The sequence below is a fragment of the Hylobates moloch genome, unplaced genomic scaffold, assembly GCF_009828535.3.
Source record: "Hylobates moloch isolate HMO894 unplaced genomic scaffold, HMol_V3 SCAFFOLD_5, whole genome shotgun sequence".
Lineage (NCBI taxonomy): Eukaryota > Metazoa > Chordata > Mammalia > Primates > Hylobatidae > Hylobates > Hylobates moloch.
Genome location: NW_026652280.1, coordinates 106,235,304 through 106,261,678, shown reverse-complemented (window position 1 = coordinate 106,261,678; position 26,375 = coordinate 106,235,304). Strand labels below are relative to the sequence as shown.

At 43.2% G+C, this 26,375-nt stretch overlaps 1 protein-coding gene across 1 annotated transcript; it reads left to right on the top strand.

The window, feature by feature from the left end:
* The first annotated feature begins 8,031 nt into the window (after window positions 1–8,031).
* GJA8 (gap junction protein alpha 8) lies at window positions 8,032–15,672 on the top strand. Its single transcript, XM_032151633.2, has 2 exons — window positions 8,032–8,098; window positions 13,203–15,672. The coding sequence occupies exon 2, from the start codon at window positions 13,214–13,216 to the stop codon at window positions 14,519–14,521; it is 1,308 nt and encodes a 435-aa protein (XP_032007524.1). The 5' UTR covers window positions 8,032–8,098; window positions 13,203–13,213; the 3' UTR covers window positions 14,522–15,672.
* The last annotated feature ends 10,703 nt before the right edge of the window (window positions 15,673–26,375 follow it).

Genomic DNA, 26,375 nt, shown 5'->3' with positions numbered 1-26,375 from the left:
GACAAGTGATGATTTGGAAAAAGTTTTACAACATAAGTGGCAGAGGAATAATAACCATAGTCTATAGAAAGAGCTTATACATCAATAAGGAAAAGACAACTGCTCCCCCTACCCAAATGGACAAAGGACATGAGTAGGCAATTCAGAAAAAAAGAAAGGCAAATAGCTAGTAAACATGAGGAGTCACGCCATTTCTCTAGTAACCAGAAAAACACAAATTAAAATAACAAAATACTTTCTGCCCATCCCATTGTAAAAAATGTGAAGCTGGACAATAGCCAGTGATGGTAAGAATACATAACAAAGTGTTCCCTTGACAGCTATATGAGTGTAGTATGGTACAGTGTGTTTGAGAGCAATTGGTAGTACCTATCAACTTTTAAATTCTACCTCTTTTGAACAATCATTTCTACCTCTACATGCTCCTGAAATATTCCTACATGTGCTCAAAATATATTCATAAGGATGTTATTAATTAAAAGTATTGTGACAGGAAAAAAATCAATCTAAGCGTCCTTCAATAGAGAACAGACCAAATAAACGTACAGGATGTCCTTACTATGGAATACTATTACAGACATTAAAAGGATGAGGTTGATCTGCATGCACTGCGAAGATCACCAAGATATATTAAGTGAAAAAGTCAAGTCATGCAATAATATGCAATTCATTGATCTCGTTGACATGTACATACATACATGCATAGAAAAAGCATCTAGAAAGACACATATCAAACTGTTAAGCGTGGTCACAGTGATGGTAGGACAGGAAGAAGAGGGTAAGGAGAGGCCTCTACTCTTTTTATTTTTATGGGGTTTTTTTTGGAGACGGAGTCTCGCTCTGTCACCCAGGCTGGAGTGCAGTGGCACAAACTCAGCTCACTGCAACCTCCACTTCCCAGGTTCAAGCAATTCTCCTGCCTCAGCCTCCCGAGTAGCTGAGATTACAGGTGCCCGCCACCATGCCCAGCTAGTTTGTGTATTTTTAGTAGAGATGGGGTTTCACCATGTTGGCCAGGCTGGTCTTGAACTCTTGACCTCAGGTGATCTGCCTGCCTCGGCCTCCCAAAGTGCTGGGATTACAGGTGTGAGCCACCAGGCCTGGCCGAGGCCTTTACTTTTTACCCTTCATGCCCCTATATTGTTAGTTTTTTTCAATGTGCAGATATTCATGCCATACATTTGTAGTTTTATTAAATATATGGATATGTGCAAAGTGAATTAGTCTATTTAGAAAATATTTGCAGCTATATTGGTTTTACAGAACAAAAAGTAGCTTTTTTAAACGTGCTAAATGTTAACTAATTAGCACAAAGACCGGTGACCCAAGATGCTCTGAAAAGTCAGCACTGTAGAACCAAATCTTATAATTAAAGGAGACAACACGGGCAGGCCAGAGCAAACATGGTCTCTGGAGTCAAGCAGATCTGGTCCTAGTCCTGGCCCTGCCCCTTTCTTTCTGCAACTGTGTGCTAATTGCTTAAGCTCACTGTGTCTCCATGAAATAAAGATACAAGTGCCTACCCCTTAGTCTTGATGCAAACACCATGTGTGTACAAAATATTTTTCTCCCTTTCTCATTTATGATATTGTATATGTAGGCTGGGCTCATATGGCAGCTGGGAGACTGTAGTGAACATTTTACAATGATTTTTTTTTAGGTGGACACAAAGAAATGTTTTTAGGGCCCTATCTTGGTGGCAGAGCGTCAAGAGGTGCAGTTCGTTGTTGGGGAGGGTTGTAATACAAAAGCTCTGAGCACCAGGGCCAGGTTGAACAATTCTAGTAGCTGCAGCTTCCTAGATCAGTGGTTCTAAAATTTTAGCATGCATTAGAATCACCTGGGGGGGGCTTGTTAACTCAGCTTGCTGGTCTTGCCCTCAGAGTTGCCGATTCAGCAGGTCTGGGGTAGGGCTTGGGAGTACACACTGTCCTAACAGGTTCCCAGGTGATGCCGATCCTGCTGGTGTGGGGAACACACTTTGAGACTCTCAGACTTAAAGCATCAACAACTGCCCCTAGCCCAGTGAATTTTAGGCTGCGGCAGACTCTTTCCCTACCCCTAGTTCTGGAGATGCTTCCTCTGGCGTTCTCTCTGAACCTTCCCAGGCATCAAGAATTCCAGGACACTCCCTGGTTTTACCCATGGCCAGTGGCCAATTTCTGCAGCCTGTGCTATTTCTGTCCAAGGTGATGGGGCAGCTGAAAGAACCCAAGACTTTTAGTTAAGGGAGGGGAGAAACTGGGGGGAATGCGAAGAGCCAGACCCAGCCCCTGGCCTGGGTCCTGCCTGCTGTGTGTGCTCAGCACAAGGACAGGAAATGTATCCCCCTTCTGCCTAAGCAGATTGGGAAAGATAACTTTGTTAGCAGGAGAAGCCTGGGCCGAGGGGTCGTGCTCTATAGAATTGGCACAATCTGCTCTCATGCATGAGCTGCTCCTATCAATAGAGAGCCCTGCCTTGCCCTGACAACTCGTCTGTGCTGGAAATCCTCTCTCGAGTGAAAGTCCCCCCAGTTCCCCCCTCCAACACACCCTTTGCCCCTCAGGGCACGGGAGCCCTTGAACCTCGGCCAAATGGTTGTGATGAAGAAGAATTTCTGGCTCCCAACCAAATTGGCCAGGGAGGAGGGAAAGAGAGGGCCATGGCCTGCCTCCTGACCCTCTCCAGGTGGCACAAACAGACCAAAAAAGCAAGTATTGATCTCTCTGCTGGTGAAGCAAAGTACCCCTGGTTTCTCTGTCTGGTGGGATCCAAACCTTCTTCCTAATAATGGTGATAGCAATTACTATCTATCAAGCGCTTACTATGCCAAGTATTGGACTCAGTTTCACACACACTGTTTTATTTAATCACTGCAACTCTTTGAGGCAGACACTGTTCACCATTTTTCACAAGAGAAAACTGAGGCTGAAACCAGGAAAGTCACTTAGGCAAGGTCAGGCAGCTGGGTAGTTAGTAGTGAAGCTGAGACGATCTAACTCCAGAGCCTGGCGTTAACCTCTTTGCTGTTCAGTTTCCCACAAGATGGAGGCTCCCAGGCCAAGGTTAGGCCCAGTATTCAGCATGATGGGGTGGACCAGATTCTTCCCCGACACCTCTCTTTGAGCAGCATACATGAGGCCTCTTTGCACACTCCATGTGCTAAGCATCACATAGAGGACTGTGCTTCGTTTACCTTTGTGCTCCCAGCACAGTGCCAAGCACACAGTAGCTGCTTAGCAAAGCCTGTGGTAGAAAGGAAGGAAAAAGTTGTATGATGTGCACGGGGTAGTAACTGGCTTCTTGCTGGTGTTGGGGTTTTGAAGACATGCAGGTGAACAAACAATACATAGATGAACAACCAACAGATTAAAATTACATTTCCCAACTATGTTTGTCCTTGCCCACTCTACCACAGCCCCTCTGGCTTCCTTGCTGCCTCAAGCCTTCACCCCCATGCCCTCACAATTCTCTCTCTCACCTTCTTGGAAAATTGCTCAAATCTCACCTCAGTGAGGTCTCTTTGGGCACCACCTCCTGTCCACCAGCAATCCCAATCCCCCTCACCCTGCCGTATGTTCTCATTTCTGGTACTTACTACCTTCGAATGTTCTCTATAATTCACTCATTCATTGTGTTTAATGCCTATTCTCCACCTCCCCACTAGGAATCTTTGTCTTACCAAAGTGTCCCACACACCTCAAAGGGTGGGAGCTCAACAAATACTTATTGAATGAATCTCTAAACATCGCCCACTAAGTCAGAGCTGGGCTTGAAATACTCAGAGAAGTGATCGGATTCTCCCACAACCCCCAGTCCTATGTTTCTCAGAGACTCGTTCCCCCAGCACTTCCCAGTAACTGGAAGAGAGAGATTCTACATCTCCCAATTCCAGTCACCACAGAGATTGACTGAGGATGGTCCTCTTGGGCCCCATAAATCTTTCTGCCCTTCTCCTCAGGCCAGGGCTCATCTGGTTCTCCCTAAACAGCCTCTCTGCATATTGAGTCTGTGTCCCATAACTGGAGGCACCCGGAGCCATGGAAAACACATGGGCTTGAGAGCTATGCCACAACCTTAGGGTGTCATTTCCACTCTCGCCTTAGTTTCCTCATCTATAAAATAAGGGCTGGGACCAATGATCTCCTCCAGTCTTTCCCAGTTCTGACATTTTCCCTGTGGAAGTGGGGGAGTGCATAACCTTGGTCAAAATGTACTTAGAAACAAACCAACCCATGGCCCTGGGGCACAGGACACAGCCACACTCAGATCATAGCAAATATAACCAACAAGTGAACAGGCATTCACAACATCACATAGGTTAGATTAGCAGCCACCATCTGTTTTCACAAAGCAAAAAAGGCAGTGATTATTATCTCTATTTCACAGATGAGAAAACTGAGGCTCAGAAAGGCTGAACAAGCCACCCACACATAGGAAGCAGAAGAGCCACACTCAAAGCCAGGTCTTCCAATGACAAATTCCACAGACTTTCCACAGAGAACTGCCTCATTGCTTTTGAAATGCATCCCGGGCCAGGTGCAGTGGCTCATGCCCGTAGTCCCAGCACTTTGGGAGGCTGAGGCAGGCAGATTGCTTGAGCTCAGGAGCTCGAGAGAAGCCTGGGAAATATGGCAAAACCCCATCTCTACAAAAAATACAAAAATTAGCTGGGTGTGGTGGCCTGTGCCTGTAGTACCAGCTACTTGGGGGGCTGATGTGCGAGGATTGCTTGAGCCCAGAGGTGGAGGTTGCAGTGTGCCAGTATCAGGCCACTGCACTCCAGCCTGGGTGACAAAGCAAGACCTTGTCTCAAAATAGAAAAGAAAGAAAAAGAGAAAGAAAGAAAGAAAAGAAGAAAGAAAGAAAGAAAGAAAGAAGAAAGAGAAAGAAAGAAAAGAAAGAAAGAAAGAAAGAAAGAAAGAAAGAAGAAAGAAAGAAAGAAAGAAAGAAAGAAAGAAAGAAAGGAACCCTGGTAGGAGAATGCCACCATTAGATTATCCAAAATGTCAATAATCTAATAATTTATAAGATTACAGAATATAAAATTGGAATTTACATTTGAATGTGGTTATGTCTCCTATTCTAGACATTTATTTATTTATATCAAATAATGCAATAAAGACACCCTGGGAAGACATCCCTCTGAAAGACCTGAGAAAGTGATTCCTGGTAGGAATAGATAAGTCATCTCTCAATGGTAGCTAAGATGAGCCTCTTTCCCCATCTCTTTCAAAACTTTCCCCAAGATTGAGTGTTTATATTTTCAAGGACGTCCGGGCTACAAACAGAAGAACCAACAACAAAGATAACTTAATCAATTGGCTACTACGAGTAGAGAAGTATCTTCTTTGTTAACAGAGTAAGAAAACAAAGAAAGTGCTAAATTGAAAAGCCAGATTTGTCTAAATCCAAGAGACTATAACTGGTTCAGAGCCTTGTTGACAGCCCCATTTTTCTGGATTCAAACGCATCCTCTACTACCATCTCTCACAAAATGATGACGAGCGATGACACCACCCACCACATTAGCCAAGTTGGACTGGGAAGCCTTGGATAGGGAGAACTTCATTTTGAAGAGAAGCTTTGTAGATTATCTTCTCTTCATAGGACTATCTCAGGGAGACCGCAAGCTTCAGGAATCAGCATGTACTGAATATTCCCAAAGAAAGAATGACTGGATTTCTCCCCTCATCCTCTGACTTCTTGCCTTATTGATATTGCAGGGATCAGCCTTGACCATCTATTTTTTTTTTTTTTTTTTTTTTTTTTAGACGGAGTCTCGCTCTGTCGCCCAGGCTGGAGTGCAGTGGCGCAATTTCGGCTCACTGCAAGCTCCACCTCCCGGGTTCACGCCATTCTCCTGCCTCAGCCTCTCTGAGTAGCTGGGACTACAGGCGCCCGCCACCACGCCCGGCTAATTTTTTGTATTTTTAGTAGAGACGGGGTTTCACCGTGGTCTCGATCTCCTGACCTCGTGATCCGCCCGCCTCGGCCTCCCAAAGTGCTGGGATTACAAGCGTGAGCCACCGCACCCGGCCGACCATCTATTTTTAACTGAAGGATTTGCTAGAAGGCATTGTCCCAGTCAGTGTAGGCCCTCAAACTTGGGAGTTCAGAAGAAATCAGACATCTAAAGTAAACAAGGTTTTGGGCTAGTGACCATTTTATTTAAAATGGAATTGGGGACTCACACAACATTGGTACCATCCTCCTTCAAACTGCCCCCATCAAAATGCAATATGTCCATGACACCAGAAAGGTCAGGAAGGGGGAGATGAAGCAAGTGCTTAGATTTTTTTGTCTAGTTTACCCTCAAACTTGTCTTCAATTTAGTAATCATACATTGCAGATTTCATAAAACAATCTAAGTTTCAACTATTTTTGCTCCACTGTTTTCACAAATAAACTTGTAGGATAAAATGCCCCTATTTTTGGTTTGGAAATGGAGTCAAAATAACCATTTTTTATACTACCAATAGTCAGTCCCAGATGATGGGAAGGGAAAGCATGTGTCCATGCCCTCCAAGCTGGTTTTCCAAGCATCATTCCTCATTAAGCCAAATTAGAATTTAATCCAAGAGCCTCCTGGTGAGCGAAACCATCATATCCCCATTTAACAGATGAAGGCACTAAAGTCTAAAAATGTTAGCTGACATTGATTCAACTTCCGCCACTCAAAAGTATTTGTAATTGAGTGAAACATGGTGAGAAATGCTATTACTTTGACAAATGGCACCAGAATTCTTTGGAGTGTTAAGGCTCCTTTCAAAGAGGGAGACCACGCTGCTGAAGGTTTGTTTGTGTTTCTTTTTTATTGTTTTGATCTTTTTAGAAACCTTTTTTCCTTTTATTTTTAGTTGACACATAATAATTGTACATATTTATGTGATACAGAATGATATTTCAATACATGTATACAATGTGTAATGATCAAATCAGGATAATTAGCATATTCAGCATCTCAAACATTTATCATTTCTTTCTGTTGGGAACAATCAAAATCCTCTCCTCTAGCTTTTTGAGACTATACAATAAAATAGTTAATGGCCGGGCATGGTGGCTCATGCCTGTAATCCCGGCACTTGGGGAGGCCAAGGCGGGCAGATCACCGAGGTCAGGAATTTGAGGCCAGCCTAGCCAACATGGTGAAACCCCGTCTCTACTAAAAATACAAAAAAAAATTAGCTGGGCATGGTAGTGGGCATCTGTCATCCCAGCTACTCAGGAGGCTGAGGCAGAAGAATAACTTGAACCTAGGAGGCAGAGGTTGCAGTGACCTAAGATCTTGCCACTGCACTCCAGCTTGGGTGACAGAGTGAGACTGTCTCACAAAAAAAAAAATAATAAAAATAAAAAATAAACAAATTAATTAATTAATGTTAACCATATTCACATATTCTGGCAGACCACCAGAACCCATGCCCCCTATCTAGCTGTGCTTTTGTATCTGTTAGCAACACACTCCCCATCCTTCCTTCCCCTACTACCCTTCCCAGCCTCTAATATCCACAATTCTGCTGAAGGCTTTGAGAGACAAGAGCAAACCACCAATAAAGGATGAAATATGGTCCTTTGGAAAGAACCAACCACTCTTGATCTGACTCAGGGCAGAGGGATTCACACAACTGACCACTTACTGTCCCTACATCAAGATACTCCAAGCTGATGATAAGGCCTTGGGAAAATGCCCCTAGGCTCATGCGCTCTGGAGAGACGCCAAAGTTTTACAGATGTACAGGCCCAGTCTGCTGCTAAAAGAAACTTTGGGAGGCACAGAAGCCCCATCTAAGCTTTCACACATCAGCTTTCCCCATCCTCCTCCCCTCAGTGCCCAACACAGCTCTCCCATTCTCTCACTCCCATTGTTTCCCAAACATCCCTCCCTTCATAAAAGCTGTCTGGCTGGGAGCTTAAAATATTGCTGGACAGTAAAACCTACCCATCAGGGCCAATCCAGTCATATCTGCTCAGTCGTGCAGCACAGTAGGGGCGGGGTAGAGAAGTGGGAGGTGGGCTTTTAGGCAGCAAAGGAAAGAGATGAGAGTTGCCATTTTGCTGTTGAGCGCCAAGAGAGAAAGAGCACGTATTTCTCCGTGGGACACTCCTCGTATTGGCAAGTTTTCCTTGGGTGATATTAGTTTGTAACCTTCCCCCCAATTGTTCTTTCTCAGTCTAATCTAAGGGTCATATATCGTCTTCTCCAAAAGGTAAAAAGTTGCCAATAAGATTCACTCCTGGGCTGGGATGGCTGGACTTACACTCCAACTCTGAAAACCCTCTTCAAGTTGACCTAAGAACTGGCAGAGGTTTGGAAGGGAGAGGAACGCTGGAATAATCGGCAGGATGGGGAAACAGAGATGTCCAAACTCAAACTACAATTTGACTTCTTAAGCTCTTTTCAGTTATCAGAATGAATTAACATGTCTACAGGAATCCACAGGGACCTAAACCAAGTATTTGATATTTATGAAAAAGTTTTGTGCCCTTTTCACTCAAACTCTACAATAGAAATAATAGTCATAATTATTGAATGCTGTGGGGGTAGCGGAGGCTTCGTGCTCAGTATTTTCCAGGTTGGAGCATTTAATGGAGCACAGGAATGGATCTGGCTAAGGACCATAAAATTCCTCCTAGGAGCAGGTTCTGTTGTCTGTCTATGAGAACTGCTGGCTAGTGGCTGTTATAGAAACAAGAAAAGAGGCAATTTCCACTCGGTTACCAACCGGAGTGGTAACTGGCCATTGAACGCTTTGGAGAACTTATTAATGGATGTAGATGTGTTATTCTGCCTCTTCAAAACCAGAGGAGGGCTATGCTGTAATGGGCTTAGATCTGGAAGACCAGGGCTCACATCCTAGCTCTGCCCTCACTAGCTAAGCCCCCATCTTGGAGACTCATTTAACCTCCCAGCTTGTCTTTTTGTCTGGTAATGGGGATTGATAATGCCAAGTTCACTGGTTCTCAGACATCCATCTGGGGATCTGTCAGTTCTAGCCCAAGATGAAGGTTTCCACAAGCTGTGACCAAAATGTGACACTGATGAAGTTAACAATGTAGTAAACGTTTCGCCAAGTTAAGTGTGTTAAATTTAAAGGCTTGTCTTTCATTCCGAAGTTATGTCCGCTCTAGTTTTGTAGTGTTAAAATCCCCTTTTATGAAATGATGATGAAAATAGACTGTAGTTGTAGTTAGTGATTTAATAACTCTTTTTTTTTTTTTTTTTGAGACAGAGTCTCGCTGTGTTGCCCAGGCTGGAGTGCAGTGGTGTGATCTCGGCTCACTGCAGCTTCCACCTCCCAGGCTCAAGCAATTCTCCTGCCTCAGCCTCCCAAGTAGCTGGGATTACAGGTGCCCCACCACCGTGCCCAGCTAATTTTTGTATTTTTAGTAGAGACAGGGTTTCACCCTGTTGGCCAGGCTGATCTTGAACTCCTGACTTTAAGTGATCCTCCCACCTCAGCCTCCCATAGTGCTGGGATTACAGGCGTGAGTCACCACGCCCAGCCAATAACTCTTATTTTTATGTCCTTGTTTGGCAAAATAAGGAGTTGGCATCCTTATGTTGGTCACACTAGTTTGTTGTTATTACACTAGTCTGTGAAATCTAAGTCTGAGAACCACTGGCCTAGTTCACAGCTTGTTATGAGGACTGAAATAAGATACGTGAAAATGTATCACTTAGATCAAGGATACCCAAACATAAGGTGTTATTTTAATCATTACCTCTAGCCATCATTTTCTGGTGGGATGTTCCTGGCCTTATACGGACACCCTGGGGTTGGAGGCTTGAACTCTATCCATTTATTTTCCATCTGTAATAGGTCTGTTCACTAAATTTTCACAAGCAAAATAAAACAGAGAATTATCTCTGAAAAACAGAAGAGAAATATTCTTCCTTTGGTTCAGATTTCTCCCTGCTCCCACAGAATGCTTTGCTTCTCTGATCTGACTTCCTTTAAATTTTCACTGTTACAAGTCAGGAAACCAATACATTTCCCTTCGCACCTCTAAAGTATCTCTCCTTAAAAGCACAGTAGGCCTGTTTCAACATCATGGGGTTGGAAAGATTGTGTCCTAAATTACAGTTTCTCTCCTTCAGTTATCACAAGAAACTTTGTAACTAGACATTTTAAAAAAATGCAATCTTAGCATGGCAGCTTATAGTATAGAAAGACACGGGCTTGTTTGGCTTTGGTTTCGAAATTACTAATAAGGTGGTCAGGAGCGACTTCTTGTGTCATGAACATGTATCATGACACTCCTGTCAAGAATTGTTGGCCTTCCAGTTTATATATTTGATCGCATACAAAATAAGAAGTTTTGTGTCTCAAAGCAGCTGGTTGGGGATCAATTTACTATCCTTTTTGTTATTTACCATTTTTTGCAGGTTCTTAATTTTTCTGCTGTTAGCTGTGGCAAGAGGACTGAAGTTCCTTGGTCTCTAGTACTCACATTACAGGAATTTGAGGATTGAGAATTTCAGATTTCGGAAAGATTACTATTAGAACCATGCACTGCTGTCTATGGAGCTCCCACTCTGTAAAGGGCTTTGTTCTGTGTTGTGATGGTTCACAAAAGATGAGGCCAAAATGGTTCCTGCCCTCCAAAACCTTTTGATACTAAAGGAGGGGAAACAAGATTCATTAACAGACAGGACTGAGAGCATGTGCTCATCATACACATTCATGTGGGTATGTGAGGGAAATACACTGTCAAAAATGAACTGATATATCAATGAGGGTATTAGCAAGATAGTTAAGATTAAGTAAGATATTAGTAAGATAGTAAGATATTAGCCAAATCTTATAGAAGTACAGTTATTCAAATTGCTGTTTTAACATAAATTTTAGAATGAACTATTTGATAAGAAATGAACTTTTTCCTGGTTCTGCCACAGGTGAGCTTTATGCTTGGGCTGCTTACCTGATTGTGATATTTCCCACCTATTTTCCAAAAGGCAATGGGAATGGCTACCACTCTTACCAGGGCAAGTACTAGACTTAACTATAGTCTGAGGAGTTAAAAATAGATGCATGTGGCTGGGATTGAGTTGCTGGTTCTGATTCTGAGCTGCTGGTTCCCTCCCCATCTCCATCACCCATTCCTACAAGGAACTCTTCCCAATGCCAGACCCATGACTGGGGATGCCACAGCTGCTGTCACCTTTTCAGGAGAAGAGAAACTGCTGTAGGATGCCCTGCCTGATTGGGAGTTTATGAGGCCTCAAGAGGAGGAGCACTCTCTGCTCCCTCACAAGAAGCAAACAGCTATTGTGCCTGCCCTGACAGCACAGGCTGGACATTGCAGATGCCTGCAATTAGTATCCTGCCACCAGGTTCTGTCTGGCCAGACTCCAAATCACAGGTTGGAAATAGGCTTTTGTGTTTAACAAATATCACTGTGATTAAAAAACAATAGGCGTATCCCTTCAGCCCCATGGGTTCCTGGGCCTATAGTGTGGGGCATGGCTAGAGGAAGCCCAGAGCAGGATCCTCTAACATGGGCTCTTGCCCTGGTCTGAGGGCAGTGATGAGTAAACTTTACAACTCTAGAGATAGTCAAGCTGGAGGAACAACTGTTCTCCATTGAAGTGGAAGTTTTGCTCATCATTCTTTATAGGTTACAGGTCTGCACTGGATGAACGACCCAGTTGCACGCAGCCCCTTGTCAGCTCAATGCCATTTCCATTAGCCATTACTGTGCTAGAGGCATTATATACTATCATGTTTAATGATATTTTTTCTATAGACCAAATTTTTAACTCTATTAAAACCGCCATATGTTACAGACCCTGAAACATTTTCATTCTGTAGGACACTTAAAGTGTCCTAGAAGACCTTCCTCATCCTGTGACATGATTCCTTCCCAAAGCATTCTCTCTGTTCTTTGGATTAAAAGAATAATAATAAAAATATACGGCCCTCAATGTGTAAAGCTATTAATAAGGGTTTCCAAATTTCAACCTAGAGAAGAGGAAACATAAATTAAGAGCACAGAAGTCAAAGAATTGTGTAGCTTTGATTGCAGGCAGTTTATCTCAATGGTGTAGTGGGAAGAACCCAGCCTTTGTGATCAAGCAAATAGAACTGCTGCTATTTAGCTGTCTAATCTTGGACAATATATTTAGCCCCTCTGAGCCTCAGATTTCTTTTTTCTTTTTTTTTTTTTTTTCCTTTGAGACAGGGTCTTTCTCTGTTGCCCAGGATGGAGTATAGTGGCACAAATCAGGGTTCACTGCAACCTCCACCTCCCAGGCTCAAGCAATCCTCCTGGCTCAGCCTCCCAAGTAGCTGGGAACACAGGCATGCACCACCAAGCCCAGCTAGTTTTTAAAGTGTTTTGTAGAGATGGGGTCTCACTGTGTTGCCCAGGCTAGTCTCCATCTCCTGGGCTCAAGTGATTCTCTTGCCCTGGCCTCCCAAAGTTCTAGGATTACAGGCATGAGCCACTGTGCCTGGCCTTCAGTTTTCTTATTTGTTGGAATCAAGTTAGTTAACAAATACTTATCAAGTTCTCACTGTGTGCTGGGCTGTATGTCAGGCATTGAGTATATAGCAGTAAATAAGATAGGCGTGGCTCCTACCCTCATGGAAATTACAGTCTAGCAGGATCAAGTTAAATGAAATAATATAATGTCAAAGTTCTTTCCCAAAGTTGGTATTCAATAAATGCTAATCCCCTTCCATTTCCCTTCAAATATATATCATTATATATTCTGACACAGTCAAACATAAGATGGCCACAGACAATTTCATACATACAAGAACTGTGTTGGGAGCCCAGACACCCATAGTATAAGGTAATTCTTCAGCATTATGTCTCACGAAACTTAGATCAGTGTGGTCTTGATTTAAATCCATGTAACCAAGGGTTTCTATTTATGGTCAACAATGAATCCTTATTTTTGGTGGAGTTTAAGGAATTATACAGATATTGCCTCATTGATGCTTTCAGACCATTTGTGAAGTGAATGAGAATAGGTATTATTATTATTAAACCCATTTTACAGATGAGGAAGCGAATGGAAGCACATACTTTGGGGCCTTCTTTGTTCCCTAGTCCTAGTCTGCACAGAGGAAGCACTGGATAGACGCTGTGTGCACACTGACTGTTCTGGCAACTTGGAAAGGAGAGGTACCCCGCGTTAGCAAAAACAGATATTGACTCAGGGTTGCATTGCGGCCACTCAGCTCTTGCCTTCTCCCTCATTTCTTCAGGTGGGTGAGAAATGGGCGACTGGAGTTTCCTGGGGAACATCTTGGAGGAGGTGAATGAGCACTCCACCGTCATTGGCAGAGTCTGGCTCACCGTGCTTTTCATCTTCCGGATCCTCATCCTTGGCACGGCCGCAGAGTTCGTGTGGGGGGATGAGCAATCCGACTTCGTGTGCAACACCCAGCAGCCTGGCTGCGAGAACGTCTGCTACGATGAGGCCTTTCCCATCTCCCACATCCGCCTCTGGGTGCTGCAGATCATCTTCGTCTCCACCCCGTCCCTGATGTACGTGGGGCACGCGGTGCACTACGTCCGCATGGAGGAGAAGCGCAAAAGCCGCGAGGCGGAGGAGCTGGGCCAGCAGGCGGGGACTAACGGTGGCCCGGACCAGGGCAGCGTCAAGAAGAGCAGCGGCAGCAAAGGCACCAAGAAGTTCCGGCTGGAGGGGACCCTGCTGAGGACCTACATCTGCCACATCATCTTCAAGACCCTCTTTGAAGTGGGCTTCATCGTGGGCCACTACTTCCTGTACGGGTTCCGGATCCTGCCTCTGTACCGCTGCAGCCGGTGGCCGTGCCCCAATGTGGTGGACTGCTTCGTGTCCCGGCCCACGGAGAAAACCATCTTCATCCTGTTCATGTTGTCTGTGGCCTCTGTGTCCCTCTTCCTCAATGTGATGGAGTTGGGCCACCTGGGCCTGAAGGGGATCCGGTCTGCCTTCAAGAGGCCGGTAGAGCAGCCCCTGGGGGAGATTCCTGAGAAATCCCTCCACTCCATTGCTGTCTCCTCCATCCAGAAAGCCAAGGGCTATCAGCTCCTAGAAGAGGAGAAAATAGTTTCCCACTATTTCCCCTTGACCGAGGTTGGGATGGTGGAGACCACCCCACTGTCTGCCAAGCCTTTCAATCAGTTCGAGGAGAAGATCAGCACAGGACCCCTGGGGGACTTGTCCCGGGGCTACCAAGAGACACTACCTTCTTACGCTCAGGTGGGGGCGCAAGAAGTGGAGGGCGAGGGGCCGCCTGCAGAGGAGGGAGCCGAACCCGAACCCGAGGTGGGAGAGAAGCAGCAGGAAGCAGAGAGGCTGACCACAGAGGAGCAGGAAAAGGTGGCCGTGCCAGAGGGGGAGAAAGTAGAGACCCCCGGAGTGGGGAAAGAGGGTGAAAAAGAAGAGCTGCAGTCAGAGAATGTGTCAAAGCAAGGGCTGCCAGCTGAGAAGACGCCTTCACTCTGTCCAGAGCAGACAACAGATGATGCCAGACCCCTGAGCAGGCTGAGCAAAGCCAGCAGCCGAGCCAGGTCAGACGATCTAACCGTATGAAGTGATGCCAAAGAAAAAAAAAACGCCCAAGCTTACATAGGGCAAGATGAAAGGAAAAGGTGCCAACATGATCTGAATCTTCTGTCTCCTGTCCTCGCACCAGCCCCTGGTGGGACAGGCACTGCAGCAGGGCAGTGCATGCCACGCAACTCTGGGAAACAGTCTTTCCCACATCCAGCATAAGGGCTACCAAGATAAACCCATCGACCCACTAAAGTTCCCCAGTCTCATAGGACTACCCGCTTCCTCCAACCCCAACAGCTATGGGGGACTCTTCTTTCATCCCCACTTCTCCATAGAAACCCTTAAATCGGAATTGGGGTTGCCTCATAGCATTTTACCAGTCTTGTCTCAAGCTCACTAAGCCAGAATCTATCATCCCAGCATTTCTGAAGCAGATACCATGTGACCATATTTCAGGGATCCAGACTCAAAAGCCTACAGAATACAGACAGGTGACTTAAGTTGTAAGGCAGGCCTGTTCTAATGCAAGGGAGAGAATGGGGCTGTGAAAGCTGGAGAGCAGGGGCAGCTGCTGCTCACTTCCAGACAATGAGTACCATGAAGCGTTACCTGGTCTTTCTGATTTTTCAAGGGAGGCCAGAAATCCAACCTTTTTTTCAGACAGGCTCTCTGTTGCCCAGGCTGGAGTGCAGTGGCACAATCTCAGCTCACTGCAGCCTCAACCTCCCAGGTTCAAGTGATCTTCTCACCTTAGCCTCCCAATTAGCTGGGACTATAGGCACACACCACCACACCCGGCTAATTTTTGTATTTTTTGTAGAGATGGGGTTTCACCATGTTGCCTAGGCTGGTCTCAAACTCCTGGGTTCAAGTGATCCACCCACCTCAGCCTCCTATAATGCTGGGATTACAGGTGTATGCCACCGTGCCTGGCTCATGAAATCTAAATTTTAATTGAAATTTTCAAAACTGTTAATGTTGGCAACTAAATTTTAAATACAACATGTGGACCAAATGAAATATGTGCAAGCCACATTTAACCTGTGAGGCACCAATTTGCAATATCAGCTTATGCTAATTAGCCCAGCTTTCCTATGGAATTGGTCTTATTATTTATGGTCTCAACTTGTTTCTGTGGCTCCCAAACCTTATTTTACTACTTTGGAGTGTTTTGTTTAAACCATCAGTCCAGGAGATATCTAGAGTTCTCACTGACCATTCTTTTGGGTCATTGTAACCCCTGGGTTCTGAAGCAATGATATGCTTTGTATTGGTGGGAATTCTGCCCTGGGTACCATCAGAGAAAGAGAGCAAGTTGCCAAAACTCTCTCTGTGAAATCAAAAGGCTTTGAGGCCTGGTTGTAGTTTTTTTTTCCTGAAGCAAAGAAGACCCTTTCTTTACTCCCCTCTTGCAGCTTCAGTGCTCATCCTAAAATCTATACCTTTTTTCATTAGGGACTAGAAGCAAGCCCAGTTTTGAGCTGAAGGACATCTGCTCACAGGCATGTCCTGGGAAGAGGCAGCTCTCAGGCCTTGTTCAGGCACAAGACATGATCAAAGGGCCATCAGAGTGGCACCAGACGGAGCCTCTCACAAAGTGGGTGCTCACACAGCCAGGATCCCAAAGTGGAGTCTCAGGCCAAGCTTCATCCCTGGAAAGGACACAGAGGCTAAAGGGAACAAGAAGAATCTTGAAGGGCTCCTGTCCTCATATTCCCACAACTCACCCTCCGCAAACACAGAGTCTATTCAGGGGAAATCCTCATGTACACGTACATATTTCATACCAGGAGCAATTTTACCCTCAGCCAATCGATTTCCAGAGCAGGGAGAGAAAACTAAGATGGTTCACCTAAAGCAACACTATGCATCATGGACTGCAGTGCCAAAGATAGAGTAGGAGGTATAGAAACCAAGTTGACGTGGCAGGGACCTGGGCAGGAGACCAGCAAGGAGCCCAAAAGAGACACTTAGAAAAACTGCCTTTGTTGTATCTTCCCAACCCCGATCAGCATCATCTCAAAGTATATCAATCCCCTTTGCTGCCCTCTGGTTACCACCTTCCTTTTAAGATATTCATTCAAGATATACCTTTCCAAAGCAGGCCTTTTCCAAAACTATTCCTCCCCCTTGACAAAATTTCCATTCCTTGGTGACCCATTCTAAAGCAAAGTAGTCTAAAAATTAAATTCATTCTAAGGTTTGATTGTTTGGTAACTACTCCTGGGAAAAATTGCATTTAAAAGAGAAAGACTGAAATATATTTTTACCTAGGTAGCCCAAAGTGACAAACCTTCAGTGGAGGGATGTTGAATAGAAGAGGTATGTTTATCTTGGAGACACATGATTTTCTGGCTACTGCTTGATCTTACCCCTAGCAGGCAACGTTATTCCACACAGACTTTCTCCTATATGGTGAGAGAATTAACACAATCCGAGGCCTGAGAACCAGAGAGTGCATACTTGACCCTAATGGCTGCACTATTGCTCCCATAGTTTTGTTCCTGAAGACACATTTTAGGAAGAGCCTTATGAATACTTGATCATTACCAGAATACAGTGTCTATCTCAACTAGAGCCTAATACAAAAAAGAAGAAGAAAAACAATATCCTGTTCTAAGTAAAACTGCTGTTTAGTACCAGTTGTAGAAATGAGGGCTACAGGTCTCCTTGTCTCAGGTGGGACGTAAATGTGTGAGTGTCCTTCCTCAGATGAAGCAGCATCCTGCTTCAACGCACGTACCCACTCTGTCCTCACATTTTCCCTCTTAGTCTTCCCAATAAAAGGAGAAGCTTATTTAGGAAGAAAGACACAGGCATCAAGGGGCTGCATTCTTTTTTCTATTTCTGCCATTTAGTAGCTGTATCATTATTGTGCCTTGAGCTCTCTGTACTTCAGTTTTCTGTCTACAAACTAGAGCTGGCATTTGCCACCTACCTACATCCAGGGGTGTCATAAAGATTGAGTTGGCTGCCAAGCATGAAGCCTGCTGAGTGGTACCATTCCCTGAGAGATTCCTCCAACAGCAGTGAGACCGGGAAGAAGGGCAAGTGGATGGTTTCCATCTGTCCCCCCAACCTGCCTCGTAGTTACCTGGTGAGTTTTTCAACATGAAATAGACACTCCAGAGATCACTTTTCTCAGAAGAGATTCAAAACAGAATCTTAACCCCATATGTTTAGTAGGAACCTGAGGTTCACTGACCTTAAGAAATGACTGGAGACAGAGTGCCAATTACTTTCATCCTCTGAGAAAGAGGTCCTATCTTAAGCCGCCACACAAACGCAGCCAGTTTCCATTCAGAAGCAGGTGCGCGCTTTGCATTGGTGGGAATGGTAGTCCTTACTCTATGGTAGTCCTTACTCTAGGCAGCTGCACCCCTCAGCATCTGTTTTGAGGCAAATAATTATGACTGACTCAGGATTATAATCCCCATGGGCTTCATTATGTCCAGATTTCATTTCTACTCCTAGTCAGTCCCTTGTTAGATAAAAACCCTAGGGCACGTGGACCTACCAATAAAAAGATGCATTAGACAGCGGGACATCAGTAGTACAGCTCCCTCCAGAGGAAAAGGGCTAATCACTTGATAGCAGTTCTAACACTGCCATCAGGGGATATCTGCGACCAAGGATAGAGGTACTCAAAGTTCAGTGAGACAGTTTTCAGCCTGGCTGTGTAAACCCTGGCCTAGTGTTTCAGGCGTTGTTTAAAAAAAAAAAAAAAAAAAAAGCCTGTCTGCTTTTCACCATGTCTTTGTCGCCTGCCACAAAGGGAAGCATCCAATACAGCACTGGACACATATTCCTGAAGGTCTGTGTGACCTAGGGACCCACAAAGAACACTGACATTCTAGTCAGGGGTGTTGACTGCCCCTCCTGACTCTGGGTATTCCAAGATGCCACTTACCTGCTCTATGAGACAATTTTTTCTGTGTTAATTGAGGATAAGTTCTGCCCCTCCTTCACAAGATGTTATAGGTCTTTTTTAAAACTCACTAATTTGGAAATAAATGGAAAAGAAAGAAGCCATCATCAAATTTTGTAAAACCATATTGTAAAATGTATACTGAAGCAGTGATAGTCATCGCTTTCAAATACTGCATAGATTGTTAACTAAGATCCTGATTTAAAAAGTGAGCCAATAACTAAAATAAGGGAAATAAATTTGGAGGGGCAGCAGGTAGTCTTGAATTCCTAAGAATTATGGTACAAAAAGAAGAATGTCTTTAATCACGCAAGAATTGGTTGCCGAAAGAGGTGCTAAAGGTACTCGGCTTACTAGAGCTCACATATGGAGAAGCATCAACCCCTGAGATAATCTCTGACTCATGGCAGAAGGGGCTCCATGGATACAGAAAGAGCTGCATGCAGGAACTCGTCAGTCCAGGCCATGTGGAAGGCCTAGGACAAGATTAGTACAAACCACTGCTCCTCTCCAGTTCCTGAGAAGGGTCATTAGGCATGTTCTAAGTAAGAATGAGAACACCACCCCAACTGCGTGTCCCATTCCATTCCCCCAGCCTCCTCTTCTCTCCTTTCTCTGACCATGATTTACCCTCTATGCATATCATGTGCAAATGATTGCACAACCCAGCTTAGCAAAGTTTAGATGAGAAAGGTTTGCCTGGTTGGAAGAAAAACTCTTCTGAGTGTAAATACAATCTGTAAAACTAGTAAGTGTGTACCTAGAAGTGATAGCGAAATAGGCAGGAAGACTTTCCCCTTTTGCAATTATTGTATTATAACTAAATACATACTTGGAGAAGGGAGGAGAAAAAGGAAAAAAAAATTCTCGGTTCAGCAGTTGGGTAAGAAGAAAGAAAAACTTTTATGAAAGACAGTTCACTCTCCACTGCCCTAGACATTGCAGCTCCTAGAGCCAGGAAAAAGTGGTATTCAGCTCTGGCAGTAGCCACCAAGTTGCAGTGGGACATCCCATTGTCTCCAATGCCACTGCTTTCTGGAAGTTCTACAGAGCAGACAAAGAAGATTCTAAAAGAATTCATAAGGTTGTCTGAAGGGAAAAGTAGATGGCCCCATGGCCTTTTTCTGCAATTCTTTCATCTATGAAACAAAGTGGTAAAGACTTAGTTTGTTATGAAGCACATTCATAACAAACTTCCTGGAGAAATCTCTGGCAAAAGAGAGACACATTATTGGGATGGCGGTCCTGTATTCTCTAACCTTCCACATCCTTGTGCCAGAGCTAATAGTCGTGTGTTAGACTGTTACAAAACAAATAAAATTAACTTGACTTTTCACCATCTTTGTTTTTTCTTTTTACGTGTCAGCTGAACTAGACTGTGAAGAGACTGCCTCAGTTTCTAGTTATTTTTCCTTTAGAGTTGAGGGCCTAGAAAACAAGGGGAGTGGGGTAAAGGGGGTGAGGGTGGTATGTTAGTAAATGTTCAACCACCAGCTCTCTCCAGTGTAAAGAGGGCTGACTTTGTAGTGTTTGCCAATTTCCTTGGTATAAATTATCCCACTGCCACCAATTTCAAGCTACCAACCTAATGTCACTGAATGCAGAGTTGGGAAGAGGTGCAGTAGCATAACATGATAAAGTTTTCCACCATATGATGGATGTGTACCATTCAGTAGGTATAAATAACCTCAAGAACACAGGCAATAGTAAAATAATTAGGAAGTGATCAGCTTTGAATATTTATTACCTTTGTGTTTCATATCTTTTTTGTTTAAATTTATACAACTTAATTGTGACTGTTCTTAACAAATGACTCACCGAATTCCTGAAAATTTAGCAAATGACTCTTGTCAGCCAGTACAAACCAGCTCCAACACACCACTGGGTGGGATGGAAGAGAATCTGATTCAGAAAGAGCATGAAAACTTTCTTGATCAATTGAGATTTGGTCCATTTTTTTTTCCTCTCTTTCACTACACAAATCTCAGGCAAAAATAAAAGGTATATTTGTTTGGACTATGGAAAGGTACGATAGAATGATATTTGTTCTCTTCCATATCAGTGAGAACTACAGAAAGAGTTAACTTTGTTCATTACAGGTAAAAATAAACTGATAACAAAATAAAATTAGCCAAAAGCTTCTGTCTGGGATTTATCATGTCACTTCTCTGCTCATATTCCTTCAATAGCTCTTCATTGCCTACCCAATAAATTCTAGATTTTTTTTAACATGACTTACGAAGCCTTTTATTACTGACTCCAACCCACCTAGAGACTATGTCTGTTTTTACCTGACCAGAATCTATTCTCCCTTCTTTTATAATCTCTGTTTCACCTATGGGAAACATCCATCCTCAATTAGATGTAGTCTTAGTGAACCCTTAGTCGTGTTAATGCAGCATCCCCTGGCTAAGGGTCAGGTTTTTTGACCCAAATGGGCCAGTCAGACACTCTCTCCCTGGAATGTGAATCTTGAATAAGAGTAACAAAGAAACTCAAATTGGTTGGAATTCATTTATCTTGGCAGAAGCTCCAGAAGAAAAATTCACAATTAGTTTCTGCTTACCTAGATTTCCAGGAGATGTTTGGCTCCACATTTTTCAGATCATGGTTCTTCAGCCTTCCTTCAATTTGCTGAGCTACCTCAGAGTTCCTTTTTATTTTTTTAATTTAACATAGCCAAAATCATCTCCATTGCTTGCCAGAGCAGCCCGACTAGTACACCACCTTTCTAGCCTCACCTCCCACATTCGTCTACACATCACTGTGCCCCAGCCTTACAGAACCATTGGCCAGTCCCCAATATGGACAGTCCTGGCAGATCACGACGAATGTCATGTTGTTTCAGGACTCTGTGCTGCCTTTTTCCCACGGTCAGCTTCTTCTCATCCTACGAGAGTCAGCTCAGTTGTCTTTCTCTTTATGAAATTTTACAAACTTCCCAAGAAAAGTCAGTTGCCCCCACCTTTGTGGTCCCTCAGTATTTTTGTGCCCTTCTATCATAGCACTTACCAAATTGTTGTATTTACTTGCTTTTCTCCCATCTGACTGCAAGCAACTTTAGGACAGAGATTTTTTCCTATATTACTGAATATTCAGTACTTAGCACAGCGTCTGGAACGTTGCAATGTTTGCTGAATGAATGAATGATTACTGAGACATCTCTCGGGGCAGGAAGAAGATAATCAGCCAAGCACTCCCCAGCAATAGAGCAAGTTGACACTGCACAGGCATATATCTGAGGAAGAGGTTCCCTGAAGGTCCCAGGAGTTCCAGGCTTGAAAGCAAGCAAACTTTCTTTGTCATAAAGGAAGAAAAAGATATTTTCATAAGAATTACTGGATGTTGTCACCTAGAGCAACCCCAGAAGCCACATATTAAAGATAGCATCCTTATGTTAAAGCCGCTGTCACCCAGAGCAACCTTGGAAGCCATGTTATGAAGATGTCAGTCAGTTTTTGAACAGTTGTCAGAGGGCTTCCCACCCTGCCAATTCCCATTAATTGGACTTTTAGACCTTACACGAGATGAAAAATAAACTTTTATTGTATTAATCGACTCAGATGTCAAGATTTACCTGTTATAGTATCTAGCATTATCTATTTACAGAGATTGGTACATTGAGGTTAGGTGTGATTGTAACAAAAACCTAAAATATGTGGCTTAACAGTCAGTGAGTGGTAAAAAACAAAAATCAAAGCCTACAAAGATGAAGACCCAGGTTTGTACTATGCAAATATTTTTTTGTTGTTGTTGTTTTATTAATTTTATTTTGCACACAAAACAAACATTTTCTAAAAATACATACAAACAAAAAGATGCATATCAAACATATTAGGAAGGTTGCACATGGGAAGTCGGGGAATAGAAATGGGGGGTGCGAATTAAAATAAATGAGAGAGGGACTTTATATGGATCAGTGATAATAGCTCAATCCTCCACTCGACAAAGAAGAAGGAGAAGGAAGAGGAAGAAAAAGAAAGTGGGACAAAGGATCAGAAAGGGAGGAAAATAGAAAAACTTAGAGTATGACTCCAGGGTAGACCCGTTCCGTTGTCACTGAGTTGGTTGGTTGGTCTGTCTGTCGCATTTTTCATATGTTTCGCCATGTTGTACTATGCAAATATTTAATAAAAATATTACCTGTGATGACTTGTGTATTTGTTGTATATTGCTGTGTAACAAATCACTCTAAAACTTAATGGGTTAAAACAACAAGTATATCTTATCCCTCACAGTTTCTGTAGGTCAGGAATCCTAGAGCAGCTTGGGTGCGGTCTCTCGGAAGATCGCAGTCAAATATAGGTGGGACCTTCAGTTATCAGAGGTTTGACTGGAATGGTAGGATCCACTCATTCACACGGCTGCACAACTACCAAGTTAATGCAGGCAAGTTGGTTTCTCTCCCCTTGGGCCCCTCCATGGGGCTGCTTGAGTGTCCTTATGACCCAGTAGCTGGTTTCACCCAGAGAAAGTAGTTCAAGAGACCAAAGCAGAAACTTCAATGTCTTTTATGACCTAACCTTGGAAGGCACGTACCATCGATTCCACCGTATTCTGTTGGTCATTTTCTCTCAGACTGCCCCGACCACTGTGGAGAGAATAAACTAGAAAGAAGCAAGATTTAAGGCAAAGACATCAATTGGGCTCTTTTTTCTGTTTCAATGATTTCATTGTACGTATAATATGCATTGTAATCTGCTCTAAATGCTTCTGTTCAATTGTCACCATAAAGGAAGCCCTCATCCGAGGATAATGTGTGGTCATGACCCCTTCGGCCAGGACAGATTTTGTGTCCTCTTTTTTTCTTTTCCTCCTGCATCTGTTTTTCTCTGACACTCAGCTTTCCTGAAAACTGTTTAGTGTTTCTAATTCATCCAAGTTTTCCAGTTGTATTTTTCTTTCTCATCTGCTGCAGTTTTCATCTTTAAACTAGCTAGATCTGTAGATGGAAGAAACAAGGAGGTACCTCCAAAATTGAGTTAGATCAATGTAACCAACAAAAATGATGAGATTAGATAAACACAAGTGACCTCAGCCAATGGAATATAACTTAACAATTAAAAAACTCAATAATATCTATAAGGCAGACATTGTGACAGGGAATGTCATTATGATATTACAACAATTGTTCATCTCTCTAAGATCTCTCAGATCAGAAGGTCAACTTCCTCCAGTTTTTTTTCATAATTGTATCAGCCTATGGCACTAAATTCTAGGACAACTCTATATTTTTCTTGAATTATAGTTTACTTGTCTTTCTTTAAATTTTTTTTTTTTTTTTTTTTTGAGATGGAGTCTCTGTTGCCCAGGCTGGAGTGCAGTGGCTCGATCTCGGCTCACTGCAAGCTCCGCCTCCCGGGTTCACACCATTCTCCTGCCTCAGCCTCCCGAGTAGCTGGGACTACAAGTGCCTGCCCCCATGCCCAGCTAATTTTTTCTATTTTTTAGTAGAGACGGGGTTTCACCGTGTTAGCCAGGATGGTCTTGATCTCCTGACCTCGTGATCCGCCCACCTCAGCTCCCAAAGTGTTGGGATTACAGGCGTGAGCCACCGCACCTGGCCAAATATTTTTTAGAAATTTACTTATCCAATAGTCAAAGAGAATTCTTCTTTACATTTTTATTAATTCTGTTGACCTAATTTTACTGTGTCTAATCAGGTCCTATACCTATTCTGGGATGGATGAGATTCTCAGTTTTATAGATAAGTAATAGATAGGGAAAATAACAACAACTAGACAGAGAATAACCTGGAGTCTGTGGAAGGTTTCAAAGACATGAGAAGAAAACAACACCAAAAGTAAAAGAATGGCATAATTGCAAAAAATCTTTACTTAAAAAAATAAAAATTTATTTAAAATCTGTTTGTACTCTCAAAAAAAAGGTTAAAGAAAACATGGACTCTATAAAACAATACATGAAACACAAGATAATAAGGTACTAGATTGAATTGTAAAAGGAGTTGGCAGAGTTAGCAAACAATGCCACAGCAGAATTTAAGAATAAAGAGCAAAATTAGCAATACATAAAACCAAATCAATTTTGTAAAGAATCAATACCAGAAATTCTCCCAAATGCCAAAAGAAAGGACAAAGAGATGAAAATTATCCAAGAAGAAATAATAGATATGGAGGAAAGACAATAAAAATCCAACACATGGATATCGATGCTCCTGAAGAAAAGTCAGGACAAGTGAACCATAAGCTCTAAAGATACAATAGAAGGAAATTTTTTTGAGCCGATAAAAGACCTAAAATTGCAAATTGGAAGGGATTCATCATGCACCAGGGAAAAAGTCTAGATAAATTTTGATTTGCAAGTATAAAGACATAATTCTATAATTTAGAAATGTAATGGAACAACCCCTGCAATGGTTTCTGTAGCACTATTGAACAGCTATGTTTTCACATTCTTGTCTGCTTGTGAACATAGAGTAGGGTCATACCTCTCTCAATAGCAGGTAAGGCTTCCTTGAAGATAATAGATATTTCAAATGTCAACTGCTGAAAAGAGGAAGATTCTAAGATGAGAAAAGAGAATTTGGAAAGTGGGCCTTAAACAGAAACAAGAGAGAATTCCTTTCCCTGAGCCTCATTCTCTTGAGCCTGTAATCCAAAGAGTCATAATATGCTCACTAGTGCTTCCAAAAAAGGAAGGGGAAATGGCATCTGCCATATGGAGGCAAGCTAGGAACTAAGTTGGAGAGTTAATGAGTTAATACAAGTCAAGGTCTTAAAACAGTACCTGGCACATGGTAAGCATTCCACAAATGTTAGCTGTCATCACCTTCATAATTATCATTCTATGTGATATGATTACTGTAATTTAGCATAGCCTTATTATCATTATTGAGACAGTCTTGCTCTGTCACCCATGCTGGAGTCCAGTGGCACAATCTCAGCTCACTGCAACCTCCACCTCCCGAGTTCCAGCAATTCTCCTGCCTCAGCCTCCAGAGTAGCTGAGACTACAGCCGCATGCCACCATGCCTGGCTAATTTTTGTATTTTTAGTAGAGACTGGGTTTCACCATGTTGGCCAGGCTGGTCTCGAACTCCTGACCTCGTGATCCACCACCTCGACCTCCCAAAGTGCTGGGGTTACAGGCATGAGCCACTGCACCCGGCCTAGTTTTATTATTAAATGATGTACCTTAGACTCAGCTTTGATAGCGATTTAAGAAAAGGGTTTATGTGGTCTGGAGGGTAAAGGAGAGAGATTCCTCCTCTCCCTCAGAGGCCACTGTTGGTCATAGGGATGAGTAATAGCTCAAAAGGAAAAGGGAAGCTGGAGTGAGCATAAGGAACCAAAAACTCATGGCTCTCAGTTTCAGCCAACCCTCTCAATGTGGCGCTAGTCCTTCCAGTGCCAACTGTGGATGAAAAGAGTGTTTATCAAGTTACTCACAAAGGAAAAAAAACATCAGGCTGGCATCATACTTCTCCACAGCACATTAAATTTCAGGAAAGAAAAGATTATCCACAGAATATTGCAGATGAAAAATTTAAGCTGAAAACTCCACAACAAGCCAAATTTCATTCATGCGTGAAGCCAATTGAAAGGTACTCTCAATTATGCAAAAGCTCAAAATACCTGTGAACCCTTCATATATATACATGTATGTATATATATATATTTTTTTGATATGGAGTTTTACTCTTATAGCCCAGGCTGGAGTGCAATGGCTTGATCTCGGCTCATTCAACCTCCACCTCCCGGATTCAAGAGATTCTCATGTCTCAGCCTCATGAGTAGCTGGCATTAGAGGCATGTACCACCACACCTGGCTAATTTTTGCATTATTAGTAGAGACAGGGTTTCACCATGTTGGCCAGGCTGGTCTCGAACTCCTGACCTCAGGTGATCCACCCGCTTCAGCCTCCCAAAGTGCTGGGATTACAGGCATTAGCCACCACGCCTGCCCAAGAGAAACATTTTTTAAAAGAATTCAAGGCTCAAG